At 41.8% G+C, this 27,147-nt stretch overlaps 1 protein-coding gene across 6 annotated transcripts; it reads right to left on the bottom strand.

Annotated features, from left to right (window-relative positions):
• Nucleotides 1–583: 583 nt before the first annotated feature.
• bahd1 (bromo adjacent homology domain containing 1) lies at nt 584–24,954 on the bottom strand. 6 transcript variants are annotated; one of them, XM_028395203.1, is made up of 8 exons: nt 24,464–24,954; nt 23,684–23,787; nt 9,419–11,155; nt 6,322–6,731; nt 5,886–6,045; nt 5,700–5,779; nt 4,954–5,045; nt 584–4,708 (listed from the first exon to the last, which is right to left on the bottom strand). In XM_028395203.1, exons 3-8 carry the CDS (start codon nt 11,046–11,048, stop codon nt 4,516–4,518), a joined length of 2,565 nt encoding a protein of 854 aa, XP_028251004.1. In that variant the 5' UTR covers nt 11,049–11,155; nt 23,684–23,787; nt 24,464–24,954; the 3' UTR covers nt 584–4,515. The 6 variants fall into 6 exon arrangements, with proteins under 6 accessions (XP_028251004.1, XP_028251002.1, XP_028251000.1 ...); XM_028395201.1 differs by lacking the exon at nt 24,464–24,954 and adding an exon at nt 24,022–24,457; XM_028395199.1 differs by lacking the exon at nt 23,684–23,787 and having other exon boundaries at nt 24,464–24,953.
• Between the last annotated feature and the right edge of the window lie 2,193 nt (nt 24,955–27,147).

Genomic DNA, 27,147 nt, shown 5'->3' with positions numbered 1-27,147 from the left:
ACACAGACTGTGAATTGAAGCAGCTGACTCTCATCGCACACATTCTGGCTGTTACACATGCAAATGATTTACCTGCTCAATCCATTCAAATGCTCAGAAGATGATTGAGTAGTGGCAGAGGCCTCATACATATTCATTACAAGCCTGATTATTGGAGTTAGATGATTTATATCTCTTCATGACTGCTTTCAAGATGCTCCCCCTCTTGTCTTTGCCATCAGTGCAGTAGATAAATGGGATCCATTTCAGGTAGAAAGAGGTGAATGAATAAGAAACAAAGGAAAAAGTGACAGCTCTGAGGCAGTGACAGTAGTGCAGAGAAAATATTAATTTGCTCACATGGATGTTTACTTTGATATTCAGATTATCTTCAAACAGCAGAAATGAACACCTACGTTATCGTGAGCGCTGTGGAGACACAAACTGTCAACAAAAGTGAGTGAGTTAAGTGAGTCATTATCACTTTACACAAATGTAGCTCATCAAAATCATGAGAATAATGAATATGCTGTGATGACCCGATAAACCACCTAGATACTGTGTTAGGGAGCGTGTTAGGGAGAAAAAAACTGTCTCAGCCATGTTCAAACTCATATATTATTTATTACAATTAAATATTTTCTTATATTACAGAGGTCCATTTGAAACCATACAAATAATATGTGCTGTGATTAATATTTCCAAAAAGCCATGCAAAGTATATAAACATAAATTCACGTAAGAAGAACTAAAGTTCAGGTTTTTGTACACCTGGGAATGAAATCAAATGTATGTTTTAACAACCTCCCCCCTGTCTCTCTTTTTGGTGCAAACGGTTTTCTTTGTGGTGATTCAAGATCAGACCAGTGACAAAAATGAAAGGCATTTGGAAGGTACGCATAAACTACATCGTCCATCTCTGAGCGGGAATTATTTACAGGATAATGGGGACAGGCACAGAGGACCAGTTAAGACATAAGCATCACACATCTTGATTAAGTATAATTAGTTTGAGTGATTCCTAAGGCCATAACATGTACAGTGTGTGTGGTTTTTCTGACCCAGCTGGGAAATGTAAAATTTTAAATGAATGTGTTTCATACAATTTATGCTTTGTATTTATGTGCTGTGTTGGCTTTACTGTGAAGTCATAAATATTTAAGTAAATATTTCAGTAAGGACGGGCCTTTCTACCTGTTGGATATTGATTGTATTACAGAAAACCTGATGAATGGAATTAAAGATGAACGTATTTAATTGTTTGAAAGTCAAATAATACCAATAATTAACTTAATGCACAAGAAGAATTTACTCCACTCAGGGAGTAAAGCATTGATTGCTCTTCCCCTGTGCTTGTAGGCGAGTGCAAAGACTTTATAGTTTCCTCCTTCATGCAGAACAGTGGCTGTCAGTGTCAAAACTTAATCTGTAATCTTTATATGATCCTCACTATGGCCCTTCATGTTGTGCTATTAACCTCCTGTACCAAGACAGGAGTGTCTTCATGTGTATTCTGGTGAAGTGTGATTATTGGAATATAATGGTCACATAAATGGACAGCTGGGAAGTGGAACACAACGGATTATTCAAAAAGGACAAAAGTCTGCATTTAAAGGAAACGCTTAACATTCTGAGAAAAAAAAGCTTTCTTGTGGAAAAGTAGATGAGAGGAGACTTTGATGTCTGTGTGAAACATGAAGCCAGTATTATATTAACCTAATAGCTCTGAGTAGCAAACCAGCTAAATGCCAATTTACTGTATAATGTTACACTTTTCAGTTTAAAAGATATTACATCAGGAAGGTTATGTAGAAACTTGTAAAAGTGACAAAATAGACAAAGACCATGTGTGTAATTCATGGTACAATTCAAACAGGATAAAAAAACTACCCACGGTGGCCCTCCAGACTTGTGCTTCCAATCCCACTGAGAGCAGTGTCAGCCCTCTCATTTCTTAAAATGTCAATCTTTTAACAGTCAACTAGCCTCACTTGGGTGTTTTGATACAAACAATGATTTTAAACTTAAAAAAGGATTGATGTTATGTCTCACGTCAGATACTTTTATTAGTACACTTTGGCTGGACTCATTGTGGCACATTGTGTGCACTTACTAATAGAAGCCAGAAGTGATATTTCGCAGCATTACATCAATAAAGACTGTAAATAGACCTGATAAACATACTGATGGATTCAGTCCATATACTGTACAGTGGTGTTCAGTGAAAAATAACCACTTTGCATAGACATGTATAATGTAATGTTTAATTCAGCTGCTGCTCATCTGCTGCCATTTTCACACAATTAAAAATTGTTTAGGGGGTCCATCCCAGCTGCCAAGATGGAGACCACTGAGGACAACATGTTTTTTTTTTGTTGGTAATCCAATCTCTGTGCACAGCATGTCGCCACAAAACAACAAGAGTACGGAAGTATGTGATTTGAGACACACTACGACTTTCGTCTTTTAGGTTATATAAGATCACAGCGATCCAACCAAGATCAGTACATGAACAAGTTTTATAACCCCAGGCTGAGATCAGTACACACTTCTAAATGAAAGGCTGGGAATGTTCTATAAGGCAGCAAGAACAAGGGCACAGGCTAATGGTAAGGTAAGTGTCAATCATTGTAGCATTCTGCATTAAAAGGTGAAGAGGCAAAGCTTTATCACCAGAAGTAAAAGGAGAATAACATGAAGCTGGGAGGGGCCAAAGGTCCAATTTGGTCCAGCAGGTTAAGCATCTCTGGTCACATGTCCTTCAAACTGTATTGTCTGATCCTTCTAAACACTCCACATCTGCCTACTGATTACTTCAAAGTCTCAACACAACATTTAATATGCTTAGATTGGGAAAGCAAACACAGAAATACTATTGCAAATGACTCACACACTTTTCTTTCTAGACAGTGCATCTAAGAGGGAGAGACACCTTCATCCTCCTTTCTAATCAGGAATGAAAGCCACTCATCTAAAACTCTATTCTTTAAAATTATCTTTTGAAAATAAATTAGTTTTTCTCAGTACAGAAATAAATACATATCTTTTTCTCAAACATAGGAACCAATGGTCATCACAGATCTAAATGCTACACTGAATACATTACTCACCAGCTCATCAGTGAAGAAACAAGAATATAGGTGACTAACTGATGCCATCTGCCATGAAGAGACACTCATCCAGATATTTAAATGCAAATATACAGTCAGCTGACATCAGAGTCAAATCACACCTCTGCAAAAACAGCTTCGAGCAGGTAAACTATCTCTCAACATTGGCATAACAAATATCCCCTCAATGCTCGGCTCACTGGACATCTTCACACTGCGAAACCAAACCAACTCAACTGTGCTTTCCATGTAGAGTGCAGGCCTGCCCTGCAGTGTGAACATCAAAGAGCAGAGTTTCAGATATGACAGAAAAACCCACAGTTCTCTGATTCTGTGAGACAAGCAGCCAAACAACCTGCTCAGATCAGTGTTTACCGTGAAGTCTGATTTCATTAGAACTTCTGATCAAGAACAGATGTGTTTGGGCTGAAGCACACAGGCTTTCAGATCGAACACAATTATATGGAAATGTTAAAGATTTTGGAAACATGCTTATCTGAGATTCGGGGAGAACACCACACTGTCGTCTGCATAAAGTAGTGATATAGCTGTGGGCGGCAAACGGGGCTACACAGCGGTGGCTTTAGATAGTAGATTACATTTAGTTGGAATGGAGTGTGTTGTTAGCCACACACCAAACACACTAAGGAGACATACTATGTGCAACTAACCAGTAAATTACTGCAGATTTCACTGCAGTAATATACTGGTTTTTGAGGACAATATCCAAGTTGTGATGTTTGGGGCATTCCAGCTGAAAACTTTGAAATTCCATGCATCATAAAATGAGACTGGTTTGTATCATTTTGTGCACTAAATAAAGCATACTCTTCCCAAAATGTTTAACTATTCCCTGCACACCTTCGAGAAATGAGTCAAATCTCTGTATGCAGTGTCCAATGGAAAACTGATGGATGGACACCGAGCTACTGCAAATTACAGAGAAATCTCTCGTCATCACATCTTTAGCTGCTGATACATTTCTTCTTATAAAGACCGGTGCAGTGTGACATGATATGCCTCAGGTTTTCATCATCTATGACGCAGCTCAACACACGTTGTGTAACTAAAATCTGCCAGGCAGACAGTAGCATTATTCACACAAAAACATCAACTTCTCTGCATATCTATCAAATGTCACATTTCTAAGAGCTACAGTAGCATTTTCTACAGCAGAGTACGTTCCTGGTTCTTCACACAACCGCTACAACAACCAGAGAGGCATGTATGACAAAGACCATATAGCATTACCTAATAAATGTGTGACATGTAAGTCTGAACGAGAGGTTTAAACTAAAAGAAGCTCTCAGTCCTTCCCTCACATCCTCTCTCACAGACGCAGCAGGTAATTAAATTTAAATTCTTGGATGATGAAACCAGGTTAACATTATCTCATGTAGCATAACGTGTCATGTCCTGTCAGATACTACTGCAGGTTCTTGAGGAGGCGTCCATAGCGGAAGTCATAGACATGTCGACAGAAAAACACCAGCTCTGGGTTGACGTCATTGGGCACACAGTGGTGGGTGGGCATGGCATTGCCAACAACGGGTGGCACCACAAGGAAGGCGGCGCTGTCACACACGCCCTCCCTACGGCGTTTTACCAAGGCACAAAATCTGGACACAGCACAAACACAGGATAAAGAAAAAACATTTAGAAACACAATAAAAATGTAGTTTTTTGGCTTTAAAGTAGTCGCAGAACTGAGAAATCCTGCCTGTTTTCACGTTAAACATTATGCATATTTACAGTTAATCCAGAGGGGATTTAAAAGTTAAAATAAAACATCAAAAACCAGCAGTGTAGAATTTTCTCACCAGTAATCTCTCACAGAAATAAGGAAGGATGCTTTCTTTCTTACCGACAATACTGTGCCAATGTTAGGACATAGCATTTGTCTTCAATACAGGCCACACTGTTTACATCCTGGTGACGGGACGCGAAGATCTCATTCTGGAGAAAGACACACAGGATAGATCCATCATCTAACATCCGCTTCAACATTCACAGTTTGCATAATGTAGATGGTACACGGTGAGCCTAAAAGGCTAAAGTACTTGTCTCTGCTACAACACACTGCTGGCTCATCCTCACCTCCACATACAAAGACTCACACGTTTCCCTTCTTCCTGTGAGCCAAAGACCTGTTACTGTTCCCATGCTGCTCCTCTGATGTGTTTGTTTGTTAGTTCAGCTCACAAATGACAGACTTCCTGTGGTTTATAGTCTCTAGACATTGAATTGAAGTCAGCAGAAGCTGTCAGACTGCCCCTGTAGGTGTGTGTATGATGTTTGCATTACTTCCATAAAACTATTACAAAGTATATATCTGAACTTAAAGAAGCAATATATAGGACTCAGTGGGATCAGGTGTCACTGGTTTGATCTATTTACTTACTTTACTTGTCAGTGTCTATCAGATCAAAATTCACACAGAACACATAATGAAAATGCATCAATGAGCCATAACAATACGACCACCTGCCTAATACTGTACAAGCCCCCCCTCGAACATTTCTCTGGATCTGTAATTTACCAGTCCTGGTATACTATTACCTCTGAGGTAATAGTATGGTCTGTAGCCATGGACAAACGTCAGCATCTTACCTTACAATGTACGCTGGGGTTGCATCGCCCCTGTGTGTGTTCTGGACGGTAGTACCAAAACAAACTCATCATCATCTCTCCTTAAGAAAGGGAAAACACACACAGGTCAGCTCAGTCCTCAGGCCAGTCATTATCACATTGAGTCAGCCTTCCTTTAAGTTCTTGCAGACACAGAGTGCATCCTACCTGACTCTGGATCTTCCCACAGAGCTGAGACCTTGGCCACGTAAGGCAGAGACTTTTTTCGAGGTCCAGACTTCAGCAGAACAGTGTCTCTGACCCGAATCAGCTCCCCGTCCCTTTGCACTCCCTCAAAACACTTCCTCAGCACCGGAGCCTCCTCTCCCTGTGAAGACAGGCAGCAGGATACAGTGATTCTGAAGCACAGATAAGCTGCAGAGAGGCTGCAGAGTAAAAAGGCCCAGTATGTGATTTATATTGACGACTTCTGTGCCTACTCAGGTTTGAAAAAACAGTGAAAAAACCTGATGTGAGAAAGAAGCAGGTGTGGTAAATAATCCCAACTCCCTTAGGGCAGTCAAGTTAAATTACATCACATTTAATTACAACTGGCACCATCATGGCAGTGTCAAAAAGCACCAGCAGGACTTTCTCTACGTACCACAGTGAAAACCTCCTTCTCATAGGGCAGGCCAACAGGCCTCCAACCGTTGGTGGATTTTTGGCGGCCATTCTTTGCCTGCTTGGCAACGTTCTGCCCTCCAACACTGGCGGGACTGAGCTTCTGTTTCTTGTCCCTGCTGTGAGGGCAGACAGCCGAGCCGATGCTGCCAGTGCCACGTGCACCAGACCTCGACCCGCTGGGCTGCTTGGCACTCTGTGGACACTCCTTCGCCACCTGAAGCAGAGGCTGGGGTTGGCTGGGGTCGGAGAGCGGAGTCTGAACGTGGGGCACTGATTGGCCGGCTGGAGGCACAGCAGGTATGGGGCAGCCAGTGATGACTCTCGGGTTGGGACAAATGGGGATGGAGGAGGAACTGTGGTGGTCGTTGAGGGTTGATGGGTAGTCATCTGAGGAAGGCAAGATAATAAAGTAAAGTGACAGAGTGAAATGTGTACACTGTCCTTTAAGGAGCAGCCACGGTGATCACCCTCTTTTAACAAGGTTACATAATAGAGACATGACAAGACACCCAGTTGTTATTAGTTCCGCTGAAGCAGCAGAAAAAAACAAACAGAGCCTCAATTAAAGTCAATTATAGCCTTTAACAGAGCAGCCACACACACACGCTTAGACATTGTAGTGAAACTGACACTGAAAAACACAGACACTAGCATTCTCCTGTGCGCTGCAGTGACGACATTAAGGTGAATTAATGCTCTCTGAACGTCTTCAGCAGCCTTCATTTTTTCCACATGGAATGTATTAACATGATGCTACATTAGGTTGCTATGTTGTAATTCTACTTCTATTTCATACTACTCAATAGCTCCTTTACATAACATTTCAGTGCCAGAGAACTTACCACCATGGACCCTCATGGCAAACGCTTTATTCCATTTAGAGAAACATAAAAACAGCACATTGTTCTTCCTGTTTTTTAGTGACTGTTTGTTTATTCCTTCTGTTCTTAATTTGCAGATACTCTGATTTATGCAGTTTTTTATGGCTAAGGTGCATGTAAATGCTGCTGTGTTTTTGTCTAGCTGTCTACAGACAGGCTGCATGTAGGGGACATATGTAAATCATAGCTACAAAAAGGAATTAAGACATCCAGGTGGACAATTTTTTAGCCCTTTTTGGGACAATATAACCCTTTGTTAAGGTGGATTTTGGGTGGAGCCTTGCTGAAAATTACTTTTATTGACTAAAGTGACTTGCCACTTTTTCCCAAATTTATGGCAGACCCTCAAATTGTTCTCCTTCCACAATCCGTGTTGTTCCGTCCTGTTACATGCAGCTCCTGCAGGATATTTGAGTGAAGAAACACAGCTGCATCCTGTTAGCACCACCCATTTGATCGTAATGTCTGTGTTGATCGGAGAGGGAAGTAAACGGATTGGCCCATTTGTGTTGTTAACGTAATCAAACTGCATTATTCAAAATATTGTGGGCAAAATCAAGACCAGCAACAGCTACATTTCCATTCATAAAATACAAATATTACATCTGGACAAACAATTTTTTTTGTTAATATTTTTCTCTTCACAAACAAAAACACGTCCGCCAAATGAAATAAGCCGTAAGTGTGTACACACACACTAACAGTAATAAGAATAGGTTATCTCAGGCAAAAAGTGGCAGGGCCTGTGTGGGTGGAGCACTGTCCATTTCCCATAAGTGTAACTATGTTCCAGTTAGGGGTCCTAGTAAGAACATTAACACACACACACACACACACTGCATGAATTGCAGCTAAATTAAATCCATCCAGCATTCACGTAATTATATGCATCTGTTTTTGTCAAGTTAAAATCTTCTGTTAAACAGATCAGCAGATTTTCACTGAGATTAAATTTATATCTGTGTCAGAGGAAAACAGCCCTCACAACATGACCTGGTTGGGGTTGCTGGAGACCACAGAGAGTGTGTGTGTGTGTGTGTGTGTGTGTTACACTGTTTGTGTATAGACATCACAAACAGTTTTCCTGTTCTGCTTCACACCGTTGACTCGAACACAGAAACTAACTGCTGCCACTTGAGCTCATTGCTCATTAGGTTTCAGCTGCACAGGCCTTGTATTCACTGTCCGGCAGCAGCTTGTATTCAAACTGAGACAAAAGAGGTCTTGCCCTTTTATCTGATATTTTTTGTAACCTCCCACTCAAGTGACATTCCAAAATGGAAGAATAAAAATGTCTGATATAATAGCTATTCCCAGCACATTGTACTGCTTTGGCAGCTGGCTTAGCAGGGCGCTGCATACAAAATAGTCTCTTAACTGTGTAGTGCTCATGAACATTTGATACTTTTAGGCTACCATCTTCCTTTACAGATGAGGTTTACACATGGGAAGGACTACACAGTTTGTGAAAACCTTGTGGAAAATATAATCCTAACCAGTTCATGCAGAAACATGAGGTTTGTAGGCCGGCAAGGAGTTTGACAGATGATGGAAAATGTGTGATTCTGCTCTTTTTTTGGTGAAAGGCAGGCTCAGCTGCATGGAGTTTAACAATTTGTTTGAATGATTTTGTCTTTTTAACCACACATTTTCACACAATAATTACACAACACAACTGGAGGGTTACACTGGAGGGCACACTAGAGGATGCAGACTTTTTAAAACATGCATATTGCTTGCAGTGTAAAATTATAGGGTGCAGATTAACTAAGTGCATTTATCACTGTTCAGCAGCAACGCCATAATGCAGGTGATTTAGTCCATGAGCATGTGTTGACAGTGTTTTCACCAATGTGAATATGCATTATTTCTCCAAATAAAATAAGAGCAGACCATGATGCACATATAAACACACACACAGTTGAAAGCTGGTTATCTCTAGCTTGATTTTTCTTTTGTCAAACTACTTCCGAGATTTCAAGAATTCTCCCTTCCACACCCTGCTCTGCAGTAACAATAAATGTGAACACCCTTTGACGGTTCAAAAATCTGCCAAGGACAAATTGTCCTTTTGCACAATGTCTACATGTACTGATCACTGTTTTTTGACTGCTCTTTTAATACATGTTGATAACTTCTGCCTAAATTCTAAACGAGTGTTTGCAGACAAATTAAACACTCATTTGTCCTCACCTCTTTTGATGCGATTACACTTGCTGCAGTCGTTGGAGCTGAAGGAGCAGCCTCCTCGGGTGATGGCTGGGATCACACTGGTGTAAGCGGAGTAACCGTTGAGCCTGCAGGGCTCTCCGTAGCACGCCTCCACTGAGGTGCAGCAGTACACTGGATGGTTAATCCCTGAGGGTTTTGGACCTGTGCTGGGGAGCAGCTTGGGCTTCTTGCCACTCCTTGGGCATGGAGTGAGGGCTGACATGGGAGAGGGAGAGCTGTCTGGGTGGCTGAAGTGCACGTAGTAGCCCGGGAAACAGGTGTATGTGTGTGGGCTGAGGGTTATGGCGGCTGCGTGGGCTACAGAATGGGGCGACTGAAGATGATGGTGGTGGTGGTGGTGATGGTGATGATGATGGTGGTGGTGGTGGAACACCTCAGACAATGAGCCGTCTTCTGGTTCCTTGAAGGTTTTGTCCTCCAGGAAGAGGGCCAGTCTGTGACAGTACTCGACACACCTCTCCTGGGAGCAGCAGTAGCAAGAGGACACCTCCGTCTCCACCTGCTCCTCTTTGATTGTTTTTAAGGACAGCCCCATTGAGGAACCACAACGGAGGGGCTGTTTGAGACACTCCTGCCCTCCTGTGGCACCTTTCCACTCTGGATCCAAAGTCTCAGTCTTACACAAAGTGCAGCTCCCCTGGATGGCAGAGCTGAGTTGGGAGGGGAGTGGACCCTCTGCACTCTGTTTTCTGTGCTTTAGCTGCTCCTTGTGTTTGGGAAGAGTTCTTCTTTTGGTCTGTCTTCCTCCACACACAGGTTTAATGCCATCCTGAGTTGTAGCTGCTGTTTCTCTTCCACTCTCTGGCTTGGACTCCATCTTCTTTTGTCGTTTGGTTCCATACTGGGTACTGGTGAGTTTGAGCAGCGTGGCAGCGGTGAGGCCTGCCTGACGCCGAGGTGTGGGCGCAAACAAACTCAACCAGTCGATGTCCTGAGCCTGAGCTGTGGACTGCTTATGTTTTTTCAGTCTCTCTTTAAGGACTGCCTTCCCTCCTGCAGTGACTTTTTTTCTTTTATGACCTCTCTGTTCAGGTTTGGTAAGATCTTTAGCTGGACCTTCAGTGGGAGGCTGTCCCTTCTTTGTGAGATTTGTGCTGACGGAGTCGTCTCTGTAGAGCAGTAAGCTGTTGACAGCCTCAGCGTTGAGTGAGGCCATCCTCCTCCTGCGGGGTTCCAGGACAGGTGTGGGCATCATGAGTAAGGCGTCACATTGGTTGCTTTTTGGTTCCAGTGCTTGTTGATTGACTGTGGAAGTTTTCTTTAGTCCAGATTTGGTCCTTCTGTGAATGGAGTGCTGCTTCTTTTTGACTATGACACTCTTCTGCTTCCCAGCTTTTGGTGCATTCTTTTCTTTACCCAAAAGTCCTTTCTCTTCAAGACGGGTGAGCAGGACACAACAGTCCAGCGCGTCTCCATCATTAGGTGTCTTCTTTCTGTGCCGATGTGAGTCTTTCTTGTCCTTCTTCTTTCTTCCTCTCGTGTCGATCTTGCCCTCTTTCATCTTCTTCACACCGCATCCTTTTTTCTCACGTCTCTTCTCCTTCTTTTGCTTCCCACATTTCGCTGGCTGGCTCCGCTCAGCTTTCACCATGGTCTCACCAATACCTCTTCATCCACAGGGAGCTGTAACAGTGGCTTCCAGCTCACGCAGGGCTTTTAGTGAGCTTCATCATGGATCATCACCTGGGTCCATACACTCTATAAGGAAACACAGATCAGACATGAAAGCTTAACGTCACTCATGTACAGTCTTAAAGTGACTTAATGCAGCCGTCTGATGCATTATTTAACAGCTGGTTTTACTTAGTTTGCTGTCAATTTCCAGGTCTCCGAGGAATACTACCACTTAGACAATCCTTCTCCTTAACATGCAAATACAGGATACAGGAGAAACTGAGACCTGGAGCTGATTACGTTAGGGCTAGGGATAGATTTACCTCTACTGCTTCAGTTTGCTCCTAATTCATTCATTATTGAGCTATAGCTGCTGGATGTTTTCCATTCTTCATCTATATAAAAATAACTTTTTCTGCCCATTGATGCAAATTATTGAGCCACACGACCCCACATCACTAGTTCCTACAGAACCAAAAGGCAGCCACAGGTGAGCCATTAAAGGGACATAATTAGGCTCAATACCGCTTTGCATATTTTTACATTTATATTTTTAAAATTCCTGTTATGTAAACAGATGACCTTTATGTGCCTCCATCAGCCATGTGATCTCATTTGTGTGGGCTGTAAGCATCTTTTAGGGTTTGTCTGTAGCTAATCCATTTCACAAAGACGTCACCAAATACAAAGAGGAAAGCAACCGACTTTAAGACAAATGTCAGCAACCTTGCCTTTTGTGAGACAGAGATGTTAGTACACTACTAGCTATATTTATTCAAAGAAATGACAAACAATAGGAAGCGTTTGCACAGATATATTCCTGCAAAGCACTGAAAAAGATTCTCATTTAGACGGTGTCTCTGAAATTGTCAGCTCTTACATATCTCTGAGCCTATTCTAACAGGAACATGAATACACTACCTCCAGACATGAACACTCAAAATGAAGGAGTGGGGATAAGTGGTAGGGGCAAAGGGTGAAATGGGATTAGGCCTAAATATTTGATACAGTGGATACATTAGAAGTGCATGGATCTTTAATTCACACTGATTTAATTTCACTGTCGTACAGACGTCACTTCATATAGTCAAAGCTTTTAAAATCACCTGGAGGTATGAGATTATGCCATTATCCTCAAACATTTAAATAACTGCTAAATTATTTACACATATAATGAAAAAAAATTGATGCAACAACCAAAACAACTTATGTTTTGATCCTCAATTCAGCAAAATGGGTGGCTGCAACACACAATAGCCTCTCAGTTTCCATGTCAACAGGCTGGTACCGCTTCCACCAAAGATTTCACTGCAACTTTGTAGAGAAGAAGGTGTGTAATAAGCCCTCCATTGTAATTCACATGTCTTCCTGCTGTCTCAACACAAAAAAACACCTCACTTACAAAAAGCCTTTAGAGATCCTCATGATTCAACTGCCAGTGACCTTTATGCAATGACACTCATCGGGGTGCAGCAGAAAGAGATGGATCATCCTTTCTCCTGCAGCCCCTGAAACACAATTATGCTACTTGACCTCCAAGAACTGAGTCAACATGGGTCAGTTTTATATTAAGTGACTCTTCAGACAGAAAACCACAAAGCTTTCACAATCATGCACTCTCCTCATGATTTAGTCCCAGATTCTGCTTCTTGTAATACCAGACACATACAGTATGATCAAGTTTCTACGGCTGCTACACACAGTCTCATCCACTTTTTCGAAGGCAGCCATTAATCTAATCTGCCATGTTTTTGTCAAATCTTTATGCCCGCAAAGCTGGTCAGCCTACAAATGTTTGATACGTCCTATAGAACTCATGGAAATCTCACCAACATGTAATGTAATAGTGGGACCTCTTCTCTATATCAGGCCAGACATACAACATTATTAATGGCTGGTATTGACCATGACACACTGACGGTACTGTGAGAAGCTCTCATACACCCACTGTAAAGCATGTTTATGTCTGTAAGGATGTTTGCTTTCTATAAATCAAAGTGCATCACATCATGCTGTAATTTAACGTTTCTGCCTGTTTCTAATATGAGCCACTTGTAGTAACTGGGCTGCAGTGACTGCAGCAGAGACATTAAGGATCTGTTAACAGTCTTTTTTGCAGTACACAGTTTCCTGCTTAATTCCCATGATACTCCACAAAAAAACCTTCAATCTTTGGCCATCTGCAGCCATGCGTCAAAAAGAGATGGATGATGGGTGATGAGTCAAATGTTATTACTGCCTCACAGTCAAGTTGCAGTTTATATCCATGTCTGTCCAGATTTATAAGTAGTGAAGAAGTTATGATGTCACAGTGAAGCCGACCTCTGATTTCATTATAAAATGTGCTATAATTTTAACATCTTAGATATTTGTGTGAAATGATCATCACTATTTTGTCCGAAATCTTTTTTTTTTATGTCCAAGTGACCTTTACTACCAAAAATTGTATCTCATTTGCACCAAAACTGAAAAACCTATCATCATTTAACAGCTTCTTACACACTCCACTGTTTCATCTCCAATATTCACACAGGTGTATCACTAAAACCTTGTGACTACCCTGTGTATTGTTAAAGAATAAGTCTGAACATATCCAGGATTAGGCAGGCAAACACACACACAAAGCCACAATGACAGTGGAGTGGACCAAACTCCAACTGGACATTTTCTACCATCCCATGGCTCTGCCTTATTGCCGAATGACTCGGTGAACCGTGAAATGCAATCCATGAGGGAGAAATTTAATTTCCAGATAACAAGCGGACAGAAGGAGACCGGCATTGAGTTTCTGTCTGAGGATATCAAATCAAGTTGCTTCATTTGAATAAAGACAAGTATGCACGCTGAAGGACAGGAGCCCACTGAGCATCATCATTCCCTCCTACTTAGACCGTCACCACACTGACCACAGCAACACACATGGGGCAAAATAAAGACTTGTTTCTTCATTCTGTTACGAAAAAGGACTTACAACAGGTTCTGCCATATGTGCAGCAGCTACAATAACTGCACACCTGCACATCAGCCATACACAGACAATATTAGCATTTGTATGACAACACTTTGAAAATAAAAGCTTTGAAAATCCCAGTTTCTTTTTTGACCATTCCTGGCATCCCTAGAACAAAGACCAGCCACAATCTTTGTAGTATCCATGAAATAACCACAAACTGTGCGCTTTTAAAATTCCTTTTTTAAATAATTAACAAAACTTAAACATAAGGATCATTACATACATTTCTAATCGCGTAACAAGGCCCATCTCCCTGATCTAAAGACTAGTACACAGCACCTACAGCCGTGGTTCATATTTCCCCCATTCACAACAGTGTACAGAGGAAAAATCACCATTTCAATTTATATTCAGTCTTAACTACAGTGTACCTAATTAGGGGAGTGTCTGCTGTGATTGACAGGTAGCTGCAGCCACATGTCAGCCCACTCACACTAAACTATATTTGGATTAGCCATGAGTTAAGCCGTGATGGTGACACATGAATCACCACACTGAATGTCCAAACTGCTCTTCAGGAAACCTGTGAGTGACGTCACAGAGAGTTATTAATACAATATGGACAACTATTTTTACATGTAGCCCATTCATTTCTATTTAAAGTTAAAATACATCATCATATTAAGCAATAAAGAGTATTAAAACTGAAAGTAAAGCCATTATTAGCAGTTTAGGAGCAATCTGGTATATAATTTTTTACAAAACCTCAATTAACTAAGCTAACAAACAAATTTCTACTTTGCAAAAAGTAGAATATTGCAATATTAAATATTAGTAAAACAAAAAAAGGTAATGCTGTACTTAAATAAATCTCCTAAAGCAGAAAGATTACTTCTATTTTAACGAGTGGGGGCCGTTTAAGGGCTCCTGGCCCCCAAGTTTACTAAGAAGATCAACATATGTCTTTAAATGTTAAAGTCCACAGAGGACAAGTGTAATTGTATGGCTCTCTTACTCCAGCTGATGGTGTAGCTATTAAGTGACTGTAGTTTCTATCAGAAGTCAGATAGTAGAGGCGGCCGCGCTGCCTGCCTGTCACACAGACTCATTCAGGAGAAGGACACGGTGTAAGGCTGTCATCATGACAGAAAAAGCCCCAGGGCTGGAGCTCTCAGGAACCATGAGCTGGCCTGTGTGTATGTGTGTGTGTGTGTGTGTGTGGCTTGCATATCACCAAGTCCACTTCCAACACTAACCATCCACCAGCAGCACAGCGCTTCTCCTACATGCAGCAGCACAAACACACCAACACTGATGGATCGGGATTATATTAAGCAGAAAATGCAATTAAGAGCAGCCTGTGCTGTGATGAGGCTGTGTAGAAACAGACTCGCCTACTGGAGCTTGTAGTTGGCCATGGTGGTGGACAGTGTTAATCTGACAGCATGCCGTAGCAGGAGCGCAGGCTGTGGGAAGAGAAGTCAAAAAAGCTCCTCAGCGGAGAAGCGAGAGTGAAACATCCAAATCCATCATCGATCAATGGAGCTTTTATCAGCTGATAGTTCATATCACAATCATTCGGAGCTCGTATCACAGCCGAGTTGTCAGAAGCAGGCTACCTACCGACCCCTATCATCTCCAACTGTGCCTGAATTAGACGCGATTCTCCATTACCTTCCGTGTCCCGTTGGAAATAACGATCAACCCCCCCCCCCCCCCAAAAAAAAATATCCGTCCTGCTCCCGCTGCTCAGGTCCTTCTCGGTGGGGCTGTGGACGTGGGGAGCGATCCGCGGACCAAACAGCCCACAGTAGCTGGAGACATGGTGAACAAATCGGTGAGCGGTGACCTACTTCCGAAGTGGCATGCTGGAGATAATATTCATGCGCTGCCTGCATTCACATTCGCCGCTGCACCGGGACATCCCCCTCTCTCTCTCTCTCTCTCTCTCTGTACGGCGAAATCACCCTCATCTTATAATATTCCTGCAGGGACTAAACGGAGTCATCATCTGCTCCTAAGTACACGTATTTATTTTTATCTCTCTCGGGAATAAAGCACTTCATTCACTGCTTTTATAGCCTAATACTGTACCAAGCCTACATTGTAGGGAGAGAGCACTAAATTAAGCCTGGGAGCTCTGAACTTCTCCACAAAGCAAGCAATCACCTGAGAGAGAAGTTTTTATTTCACCATGCAAAGAAGGAGTCAAGTCAGTAGAAATGAAGTAAAACAACAAGCAGTAAACCACAGAAGAAATAGACCCTATAGGAGCGTTAACCTCTGTGCTGTGCCACAGATCACTCAGGAGTGGATGTTCACAAGCTCAACACTGAATCTAATATATTATATAACACCATGGTATCACTATAAACTCATACTAAATACCGATCAGTGTATAGCCTAAGGGTAACATATAGTAAAGAAGCGCCTGAAGTCCTTAAAGGAAAACAGCATGACACTTTTCTGAATGAATGACAGCATAAAACTAAAACTATGAATCCCTCCTGTGGACTTAATTATTGTTCCAGTCACTGAAACATAATCAGTAAATTATAGGCTAATAATAATAATAATAATAATAATAGGAAAAACTATTTATTACAATTTTGTGTACAAAAAACATTCCTACAGGAATACAACAGAAATATCCTGACACTAAATTCTTAATAAGTTTGTGCTGGAATATGAAGTATACACTGTGTCACTGTAAACTGTCTGATGTGTATTGTGTCCATGGTGTAATTCCCTAAAGAAATATTTCAGTGATTTCAGTGTCAGATCAATGCCAACAACAAACGTGTGTGTAGCTCTTTCTTCACTGCTTTCTTATAATGAGAAGAATAAGAGCACGCTGGGGAGAATAATCAATAATTTCTGACAAATTCTGGCATCAATCAGCTTTAAAACATGACTACAATAAAATTGCTTAAACTCACTAATGGAAGCCAAAGCAGTTTGTGATTAGATTTAAGAGGAATAGAAACACACCACTCACTGTATATATTACACTAGTATCAATAAACCAATCAAAACAAGCAGGAATTAAAGGGTTTTACTGCAAACAGCTCCTGATTTGTCCAATCAGACATCTGAAGATGTCTCATGTGAATGGAGTGACTGCAGCACATGCACAGCAACATACTGTAAATGTCATAAGGTGTCATCTCACTAATGAGTATTGGATCTATAACATTATTCCCTAAAGGAGCATTCCGTTATTTTTGTAAACTTGTGTTAATGACAGCAGAAAACAGAAGCATGCACAGCATCCCTCTTAATTAGCCTCATTTACTGTATCCTGTGATACATTCAATCTAATTATGACAGTCACTGCTCATCATTTATTACCTCTATTACATCTTGACAAAACACAGACAAGTATGACACACACACACAGTCGATGATGACCGCTCAGCTGCTGCTGCTTTCACTCAGCCGGGAATCTTTAATATCTGCACCAAACAGCAGGTTCATTTTTTTTAAACAACAAACTGATTGAAAAGGCACTTTGTTATTAAGTTAGTGTGTCATCAGAATCAAGCTTAATTGGGATAAACGCTGATTGTCCTCATCAATATCAGCTTTACAGTGTGTAATTAACAGCTGTAAAGGAGCTGAGTGTGTTGAGTTAATGAGGCGTGAGCACCGGGGGAAGCTGAGGGAGTATAGACTGCTGAGAGCTGACCTGCACTGCAATAAACACACAGCAACACACTGCAGAGAGGGGCACGGCAACCTGGAGGACTAAAAGCTTCCTACATGCAGGATGCACTCACTCATTCACTCACACACTCAGTGCTGGTGGTGGTGACACAGAGGTAAATCATTACAAAAAGGTTACAAATGGAGATTCTAGAGAGAAGAACATCTTTTTTATTATAATAATTATTATTATGTTAGTATTTAGTCACGCGTTGATAACAGCATGTGCTGTTATAATAGCATAACATGTGACTTTTTTCCTATGATCGTCAATAGACTGTTTTAAAGAGAGAAGGAGCTGCCACTCTAATGCCACACATCATGTACCGGGTTTGACCTTTACTTTGCTTATCAGCTGCTGTTTGGTTAGGTTTGGAACGCGATCACAACACACTTCAAAATGTAAACAACATGTAAACAACATTTTCCTGGAGAGTACAAAGTTGTATCACATTACTGCTATTGTTTCTTTGGTGAGAATGGACTGAAGTAGCCTGTCTGTCTTTTATGAGAATGTTACTAATTTTGTCTCAAGGGATTAAAAGAAACATTGTTAAAGGCTCTAATCACACTTCCAGGTGTGATGTGTATCCCTCAGTTTGTTTCCACCACTTACTGAAAAAAATATTTTGGCTCTGCATCACCTTAAAGCAGCGCTGTGTTCACCAGCAGGCTAACTGCTAACTGTGTCCATCTGTTTTTCCACAATAAATACAGCTTTAGAGCACTTCTCCCTAAAAACCAGTGCAGGCTGAACAGTGACAGTGAACCGAAACTGTAGACGTCCACACATTTATTCCATTGTTCTATAAATATTGATTATGTTGGGAAACATTCAAGTATTTTCAAGTAGTACTATGACGTGTTGTAGCTTTCAAATAAAGTGCAAATGAAAATCCACCAAAACCATCACTGACTGAAAACATACCGTATGTGAGATCTAAGCAGTCAGATCTGTTCTCTGTGTTAAATAAAATACAAATACAGCTGTCAGAACTGTGGAAATGAATGTTTTTGCCTCATTTGCAGCGGTGATGGCTCAGTTCAGTCTTCCTATAGTGAGCACAGAGACTGTCCTTTATGTCAACAAGCTACGGTTTTAAAGTTCGGTTCTTTGTGTTGAGCTTTAGACTTTAACTTTAATCTCCCTAATGGATCTATAATTGGCCTGTTTCCATATTTGACCAGATCTTGCCCCAGAAACTCTCATCTGAGGAGATATTTACTGATGTGCTGATGGATGTTTCATCCTGAAGGTACAGAGATAGCATTGGGGAGAGTGAAACAAAGCTGTAATACTTTATTGATCTCTTTCTCTGCTCGGCCCTGCCTGAAGAGTCAAAGCTCACACTGTGTTACAGACCAGCAGCCCTTCAGCTTTTAGAGTGTCAGTGCACTGTGAAGGCAAAGTTTACTCAAACATCTACAGCATGTTATTGGACTTCAACAGAGTCTTTCTCTTTCACATCACTGCAACGTGAATGTGAAGGCTTTTAAAAGGTGTTGCCAGGTGTTTGTGGCTACAGATGTGTTGCTGTTCTACTGCAGTGTTAGCAACAGCACACAGTTACATTCTTAACATTCAGTTGAATGAAATATTTTGGCATTACAGCCAAAGACTCCTCCTGGTCCACTCATTCAAAATGAAGACCTTTTTTATAAACTTACAATGTGAACAGACTGCCCCTCTCCTTGGACATAGAGGCGCAAACAGCAATGTATCAGACAATGTCATCATTGCTGTTCAGCTGCACAGCCAGCTGTTAGTGGAGACAAAAAAAAGGTTTTTAGGTCAATTTTCAATTTGACTATGGAAAAGGTTATTTAATTTACCCAAGAAACAACTTTAAGTTCTTTGGTTTGGTTTAGGCACTAAAAACACACCTAGGTTTAAGACAGCAGCCCCTTTACAAATGTTGCACACACAAGACTGTTGTGTCTAACTGTGTGTGTTTGTTTCACACAGCTCAGCGTCCTGCTCTGACACTCTGACAGCAGCTAAGTGAGACAGTTGATTCCTCCAGCAGTCAACAGGCCTGTGTAGCTGTACAGCAGACAGCAGCATGAATTAGGATGTGTTAAAAACGTGTATATTGTGTTAGTTACCGTGACAACCTGGATAACGTCAATACCATACTATAGATGGATTCGTTTATAACGGTACTTCATAATAGGTTTGCATATTACAGGTGTTTTCCTGTGAGAAAAATACCTCAAAACGTTTTTCAGGTCAGAACTGAGTGTTTATTCCCTCCACTTCTTACAACCTTTGGACGAGATGTCACTGCTATCACAAAGCCTAAAAGCAGCTAAATTGAAACTGATGGTCAATTTGTCAATGGGCCAACAATTTTTGGCTGCACAGCTGCTTTGAGTGGGTCAAACTGAGTCCAAGCAACGATACCCATTCTCAGTGACTGTGGTTACACGCAGCACCGCTGTGTTAATGCACCAAAGATGTGACGGAAATCACCTAAACCACCTGTGACATGGTCTATTTAGCCTCATAATGAAAAGCAGCTGTGTGGCATCACACCTGTTGGAAAGGCATTGAATGAGAGGACAGATCGCTCGCAGAATACAGTAGGAGAAGAAGTGATCCGTCATTAAATCAAAACATGTTTGCAGCATGATGATTCACACACAACAGACGTAATCCAGTGAGGTCATTCAGAAGGGCTTATCCTTTCCACCAATCACATCAGTAACCTGCCATTATTTGGCTGCATATGACTAAGTGTGTGTGTGTGTGTGTAATAATGTGACGCTTTCATACAAATAATAAAATACATGGACATAAAATTAACTATATACTGTATGATTTAAAAGGATCCACCATATTGACAAACTCAACCCACAGCATGAAGACCAACAGCCAACACACGGATGATGTGAAAGTAGGATAAAGGTGGATGTTCTGCATACAGTCAGAGCCTTTGATGGTCGGGATTCAGCTTAATTGCACAAATGTAGAATCAAAACAGCTTCAAAGTTAATTTGTCTTTCACACAGAGCAGGTAGTGAGCCGTTTCTCAGCTTCAGCCTACAGATGTAAAGATGGCTGTTCAGCACTACAGAACAGAAACAGGACAGGAAGTGTAATTATCCGCTCTCTACTGTTCCTCTTCAAAGAGATGGGGCAATATGCCAGACTGCCTGACGAGCAAAGAGGGAGAAGAGAAGCAGATAGAGAGAGAGATAGTGATGAAGACTGAATTCTAAAAGATCGAAGCGAAGCACCACAGAGGAGTGGGGAAGTGGAGGAGAGGGAATCTCACACCTCACATCTCATCGAGCTGGAGAAAAAGTCAAACTCAGTAAAAATCAGGGGGGCAATTTTTTTTTCCACATTCATCCTGCTGCTTTTCTTTGCTTGACAGCTCCTCGGAGATACAGACGTTTGACATGGACTTTCTAAAAGAGCAGGAAAAAAAACAGGGGGATGAAAAATTAGGAGACTGTGTGAGAGACAGCGTGTGAGGGTGGCGGGTGGGGGGGGGGGGGGGGCTAGAGACAAGAGAGTGATGGATTGAGATACCGTGGTGAATGGAGACAGTGAGAGATTGTCATCATCATCATGAACAATGACTCTCTGATAGAGGAGGCCTGTCGCTGGATTTCCAGCCCAGCTGAGGGAGGAGTGAGGAGGGACGGCCGCCCGCCTGCCCACCTGCCGGGGCCTCAGTCATGCTTTTAGCATCTGCCAAGCTGAAGGACGCTTGGTGCCATGTGCTTTTCACTGAAGGAGCCTGACGTTTGTCAGTCACAGTGAGGGCTTCTATTCTGTTTAACTGCAGCCAAACAGGGTTTAATGTCCCCTTCGCCGTCTAAGCACACACACACACAGACACACACTCACACCCCATGTAAACAATCCCAGTGTGTGTGAGAAGTGAGTGAGACTGAGAGCTCCACATCCACTGCAGCTGTGGACCGGTGGACAGCTGACGCCAGTCTGCAGGGTCCCTGCTCTCCCTCCCCTTCCTTCCACAGCGGCCCTGCCTCCTCTTCTTCTACATTTCCATGAAACAGACCTGTAATTTTCACAGCTGTGTCTTGGCACCGTGCCACAGTGAGTCAGGGAAGGAGAGAGGGAGCTAGAGGGGCTGGCTAATGGCTTTTTAGAAGACCACAGGCTACAGCACAGCTAATCCTGACACAAGATTCAGTGCTCATTCAGAGAAGAGAATATTCATACACAACAACCATACTTGTGTTTTCGTTGTGATGCCACTATTAGAAATTCGCAATATGGAAACAGCATCAAGTGAGAAAATCAAATTCACAATTAGCAATAACAGCAGTGGCTGATTACATGTGGCATTTTTTAGAGGTAAAATCAACAGTGATTGCACTTTTCTGTTTTCCTAACTTATTTATAACAAATAAAACTGATTAACACCGCTATTTTAAATAATTTAAAATAAAAATATATATAAATATACTCAGCTCCCAGCTCCTGCTGCCACTGTGGGTGTCTGTCCCAAGCCACAGTGATGTGATATGTGGTGATGTTCCCAGCTATGAATCCATGAAACCATCACATCTCAAACAGCATCTTGCAACCAAACGTACAGTGCTCAAAGACAAATCAGGGGATTTTTAAACTGAAGCAGTCCAAATGAAAGATTCAGTCCTGTGTTACACCTGTGGTTAAAACACAGGAGGCTCCGTATCATGCCAGCCTGCGCATATATGGAAAAGCTGGTAAGCTGCACACAATTTGTGTGTGTGTAAGAGGGACTATAGTTGTTCTTATGAGAGAGTTCTAGTACCTATTTGTATAATGTAGCTGTGACTGTAAAAATAAATAATATTCTTATGATTATGATTATGAAATTTGCTTCCTGTGTGCATTTTGCATAGCTGAATAGGGTAGACCTACGCTACTGTATCTTAACATTGGCCGTAGTGGTGGTACTTGGAGAGCCAAATATTTTCTGAAGTGGTACCTGATGTAAAAAGTTTAAGAACCACTAGCTTAGAAAACTCCAGAGACAGAGTTTTGGATGTTTACTTTCATTAGGCCAGGGAACACGAGCAAGTACAATTATTATCAATTACTGCTCTGCACACAGAAGTAACAACCCTGCACTAATTAGTGAAGAGGTTATAAATGATAGATCAGCAAGTGCAATTTTTGCATCATATTACAGCATAACTTGTGTTTCTAATTCAGCGAGCGTCTCTGGATTCATGAAGCGAAGTCATTTATTAGTAAGTGACCATGACCATGCAAATCCGGGCCAGATAAAGTGATTAGTATGGCAGTGTTGCAGCTGAAGCTTCTGAAAAAATGGTGGAAGTAATGTGTCAGCAAACAAAAACTGACCGGCCTCCACAAACATCAACCTGACGAGCGGCGAGTTTATGTTGGGTAATATTTAACATCACTCAGTGGGGGGGCTGTGCTGTTATGATGGCTGCAGTGTGATGTTTTGGAAAAATAGGACAGTGTGATTTTCCTGTGTAGCTGTGGGTGGCAGATTATTTTCACTTTCAGAGAATCTTTTCATCTACCAAAGTTTAATTAGCAAGAGGAAAAAATCAAAATGCCACGCTGCTCTCTTTTTAGTTAAGTCAGTAACGTTAATCCTCTTCTTACTGTCTCACCACATGTGGCCTGTGTCTGAGCTTAAAGTATTGGTCTCCTGTGGGACAGCTGGGAGGTCGGTGTGTTCCTCCTCCTCTTCCTTCTCTTCCTCCTCTCTGTATAGCTACGACAGGACAGTTCTGAAATAATGGGATTATGTGCAGGATTGATATCCAGCTTTAAAGCTCTTGTGTGGGCAGCGCACTTCTATTCAACATACTACTATGACAGGCCTGTCAAGGTACGCTGTGGAGAACTGACTGGACACAAATCTACTGCAACCTCCTAACTGGAGCTCTATTGTCAGGCTCTTCTGTTCATGAGAGGCTTTATACAAATGCCATTATACCCAGGAACTTACCAGGCAACTTGCAGGTCATGCATTATGAGCCTGATGTCACGTCAAAGCCTGTACTTTCCAGCTCTGTCCTGGATTACAGGGTTTACCTTCCTCACCTGTTTAGTCTATAAAATCAGAGAAAAAGACTAATTTAAGCTATCAGACTGCTTTGTTTTACCAAACTAGATGTGGTAGAAGTATTTAAAGCAGCCCCAGAGGACCAACAACACAATGTGAACTTAATCCATGTCAGAAGCCTATGAAAACTTTTTAAAAACATATATGAAGCAGAAGCATTAGAATAAAAAAGGCATCAACAATATCTATGATATGTTTAAATAAATACAATCAATTATTACTTGTTATTGATCAACCGGTCCTTCAGCTTCTCATTCTGAGGCTGGACTTCACTGAGCCTTCACTGAGCCTTCAGGCTTCTTTCCTGCGTGGCTGCTGTCATCCCCATGAAGCAATAAGTGTGCGTATAAAAGCCACAAACTCCAACAGAAGCTGCCTCTGTGTCCGTTTCTGCGATCACGAGCTGGAGCCTCAGCCGAGGCTCTGCCCACAGCCCAGGCAGGAATAAAACACACACCAGTGACAACACACAGGACTAAAGTTGCCCTTTGAGGTCTATAGATCGCCAAGAAAATGAAAGATCTGTATATGTGTGTGTGTGTGTGTGTGGCTGCCTGCACATTATTCCGAGCCGAGCCGTCTCAGGGCTCGATCCTGTCCTGCCTGACACTTTCAGGTTTGCCACAGAGGCGATAAGAGTTGCGAGCTGGTTTTGAGTCTTACCACTTCGTAGACTGAACAATCACCCAGCGGAGAGGATTCTTGTTTAAAGGCAGATCAGTTCCACAGGGCGACAGAGTGATGCGTCAGGTGTACGCTTCCCGCAAGTGAAGGAGGAAAACAGTGTGGAGGGCGACTCATGTTGACTTGATCAGCCTTCTCTTTCACTCCAAACTGCGCTGCTCCGTGCGCTACGCGTAAAAAACCTCCACTCGGTCCCCTTTAAACTACGAAAGCGGTTTGTAAGACGAACTGAGGCGTGACGAGCACTCGGCAGAGCTCCTGCAAACTACGGCTCACTTGGGCATGTTTTTACATAACAGCATCATCCGCTTTTTATGTTGACGCATCATGTAGCGAAAACATGGAGTTTCTTAAAGGGCCACGGACGCGCCGTCCACATGTCCCCGTCCCCAGCAGCAGCCCCGCCGAGGCTGGCAGATGGCTTTCACCTAGTTAATGTCTTTAAGCCCCGTTCTTTTGACACTTGTATTAACCCTGGCAGCAGTGACAGGGGGAGCTGCAGAAGACTGAATGCTCGTCACCTTCGGCTCTCCAGACCAGCTCGGACATGTGACTGCACGGAGCGCTTGTCTCTTATATTATAGGACTGTTGTTCTTTATGTCATGTCTATCTTATGGATTTGTCGTAGCCTACTTAAAATACTGGAGTTTGTGTCTAGTTGTCTGTACAGTTCTGTAAAATCTTTCCTCTAAATTAAAGTAAAATAAAACATTTATTTAACTTTTATACCAGGTCCAACACAGCTTTGTAATTCATTCAAAAATTATGAAAGAACCTTCAATACAACTCTATGAATCCACTTTTGGTTAAATAATATACTAATAGTAATAATTTCAAAGCTTTTTAAAGCTGCTAAACAACTACAAATTTTTATATTTTGCAATGCTGTCTTTACATGTATAGCTTAACAGAATGTGACCCAAAATAAACAAATATCAACACAAACTTAAATATGGTCACTCAAGTCAGAGTGAAAATAACCAACACATTTACCCAATGTGTAGGTGGCATGAACTACTGCCACCTACTGGTATGGAGACTCATTTCATGAAGGAGCAGAACAGGCACAGAGTTTGTGAAGTGACTTTTTTTTGGTGTTGACGCCACATAATTAATGCACCGGCCTTCAATGCCCTTCTTTGATGTTGCTGTGTGTGTGTGTGTGTGTGTGTGTGTGTGTGTGTGTGGCTCTTCAGTTTGACAATGAAGCAGTATCATAATAGAGCACATATCAGGACATCTCTATAAGAATTTGCTGATAAGAAACAATGAGAACTTAAATCCAGAGAATAATTATATTCTCTGTGTATAGATCACAGGGCCCACAGCACTATTTATTCGAAATCATCATGTTTTATCAATTAGAGCTAATGCAGGTTTGAATTGAAGCTATGGAAAATCTATCTTAGTTAACTTTGTAGATCTAAACAACAGTAATATATAATCATCCTGTGGGTCTGTGACAAATGGACATGTGTGTCTGAGACGTCCCTCTGTGTCACAGGTGCATGATGAGTTCTACACTAAATAGTCATCCTCCATCTTGTCCTTGTTGAGTGAATGAGCCACCTGCCATGTCTGTACAGGAAACTGAGAGTTTGACTGATTTTCTTTGGTTTTCTGATTTTCAGTGAAAGAGCATCACAAGAGGGGACCCTGCAAGACTGAAAACAGACCCTCACCCATCAGCCCCCTTGTTAATCCTGCTCTCATACAGTCACACAGCCACCTTTGCATTTACTGCTTCATTCATCGACTACCTGTCTACGTGTTTGACAGGAGCTTTGTATCATGGGCCGTATAAAGAGTGCTAATTCTCCTTCTTTTGCCTGTGTTGGACTGACTCAGTGTCTCAAAGTGGTATTACCACTTCAGCAACATATAAAATCTATTTCCTGACATCTTTGCTGAAGATTAATTTTTCATTTTTGTCTGGGGCAATTTCATCAATTCCACATTTAGAGTGCTTATATCCTGGCTGCTTGTTTATTGGTATAATCAGCAGTCTTGCTCTGAGAGCACTGGTCATTTGGTCATCTTTTACATTTTGTTCTTTTCTGGTAATCCAGTGCTGCCTTGAAAAACTGTCAGATGGATTACTTGATCCAAGATAGCAAAATGAAGGATTTCCAAAAATGCAGTCTGCGATTTTGAACACATGGAAGAAATGAGATGAAGGAGTGTAACTGAGACACCTGCATGGCGTCTTGGATGAAAATAATCACGGATTAATGTGAAGAGTTAAGAGGATACAGATAAGATTCCTCCTACCATCATCCCATTCCGGGCCAATAAGCTCAGTGTGTTAGCGATAATAATGTTTAAACCTAACTTATTTCCTGTAAGGGGAAGATCCACCCTGAAACACAACTCCCATGTATTATTCAAGCGCACTGTGATAGTTCAATCATTGTCTGAACTTCTGTCTCCCCTCTGGCCTTTCTACAAACAACAAGCTGTGTGTACAGTGGATACAGGGCGACTATGGAAACATGTACGTTATGTTGACAAACTCTTTTATTAAAATGACAGGATACACTGCTCTTTCATCTCCACTGGAGAGATGAGAAACAAAACAACTAATTGTGTGGGCGGTTAATCCTTAGGCTGGTGCAGTGTTTCCAATACAGACACACAGCCAGGCGACACTGAGCAGTTCAAA

The sequence above is a fragment of the Parambassis ranga genome, chromosome 22 (assembly GCF_900634625.1).
Source record: "Parambassis ranga chromosome 22, fParRan2.1, whole genome shotgun sequence".
Classification (NCBI taxonomy): domain Eukaryota; kingdom Metazoa; phylum Chordata; class Actinopteri; family Ambassidae; genus Parambassis; species Parambassis ranga.
Note: the sequence above shows the minus strand (reverse complement) of the source record. Positions and strands in the feature narration are given on the sequence as shown.

Bases quoted from the DNA above. Each gene is read 5' to 3' on its own strand.
- bahd1 (XM_028395203.1), bottom strand. From the start codon at position 11,048: ATGGTGAAAGCTGAGCGGAGCCAGCCAGCGAAATGTGGGAAGCAAAAG. The intron at 6,732-9,418 runs GTGAGGACAAAT...TGCCTTCCTCAG, and splicing joins GTGTAATCGCATCAAAAGAG to ATGACTACCCATCAACCCTC. The intron at 4,709-4,953 runs GTAAGAAAGAAA...TGCTGTGTCCAG, and splicing joins ACATTGGCACAGTATTGTCG to ATTTTGTGCCTTGGTAAAAC.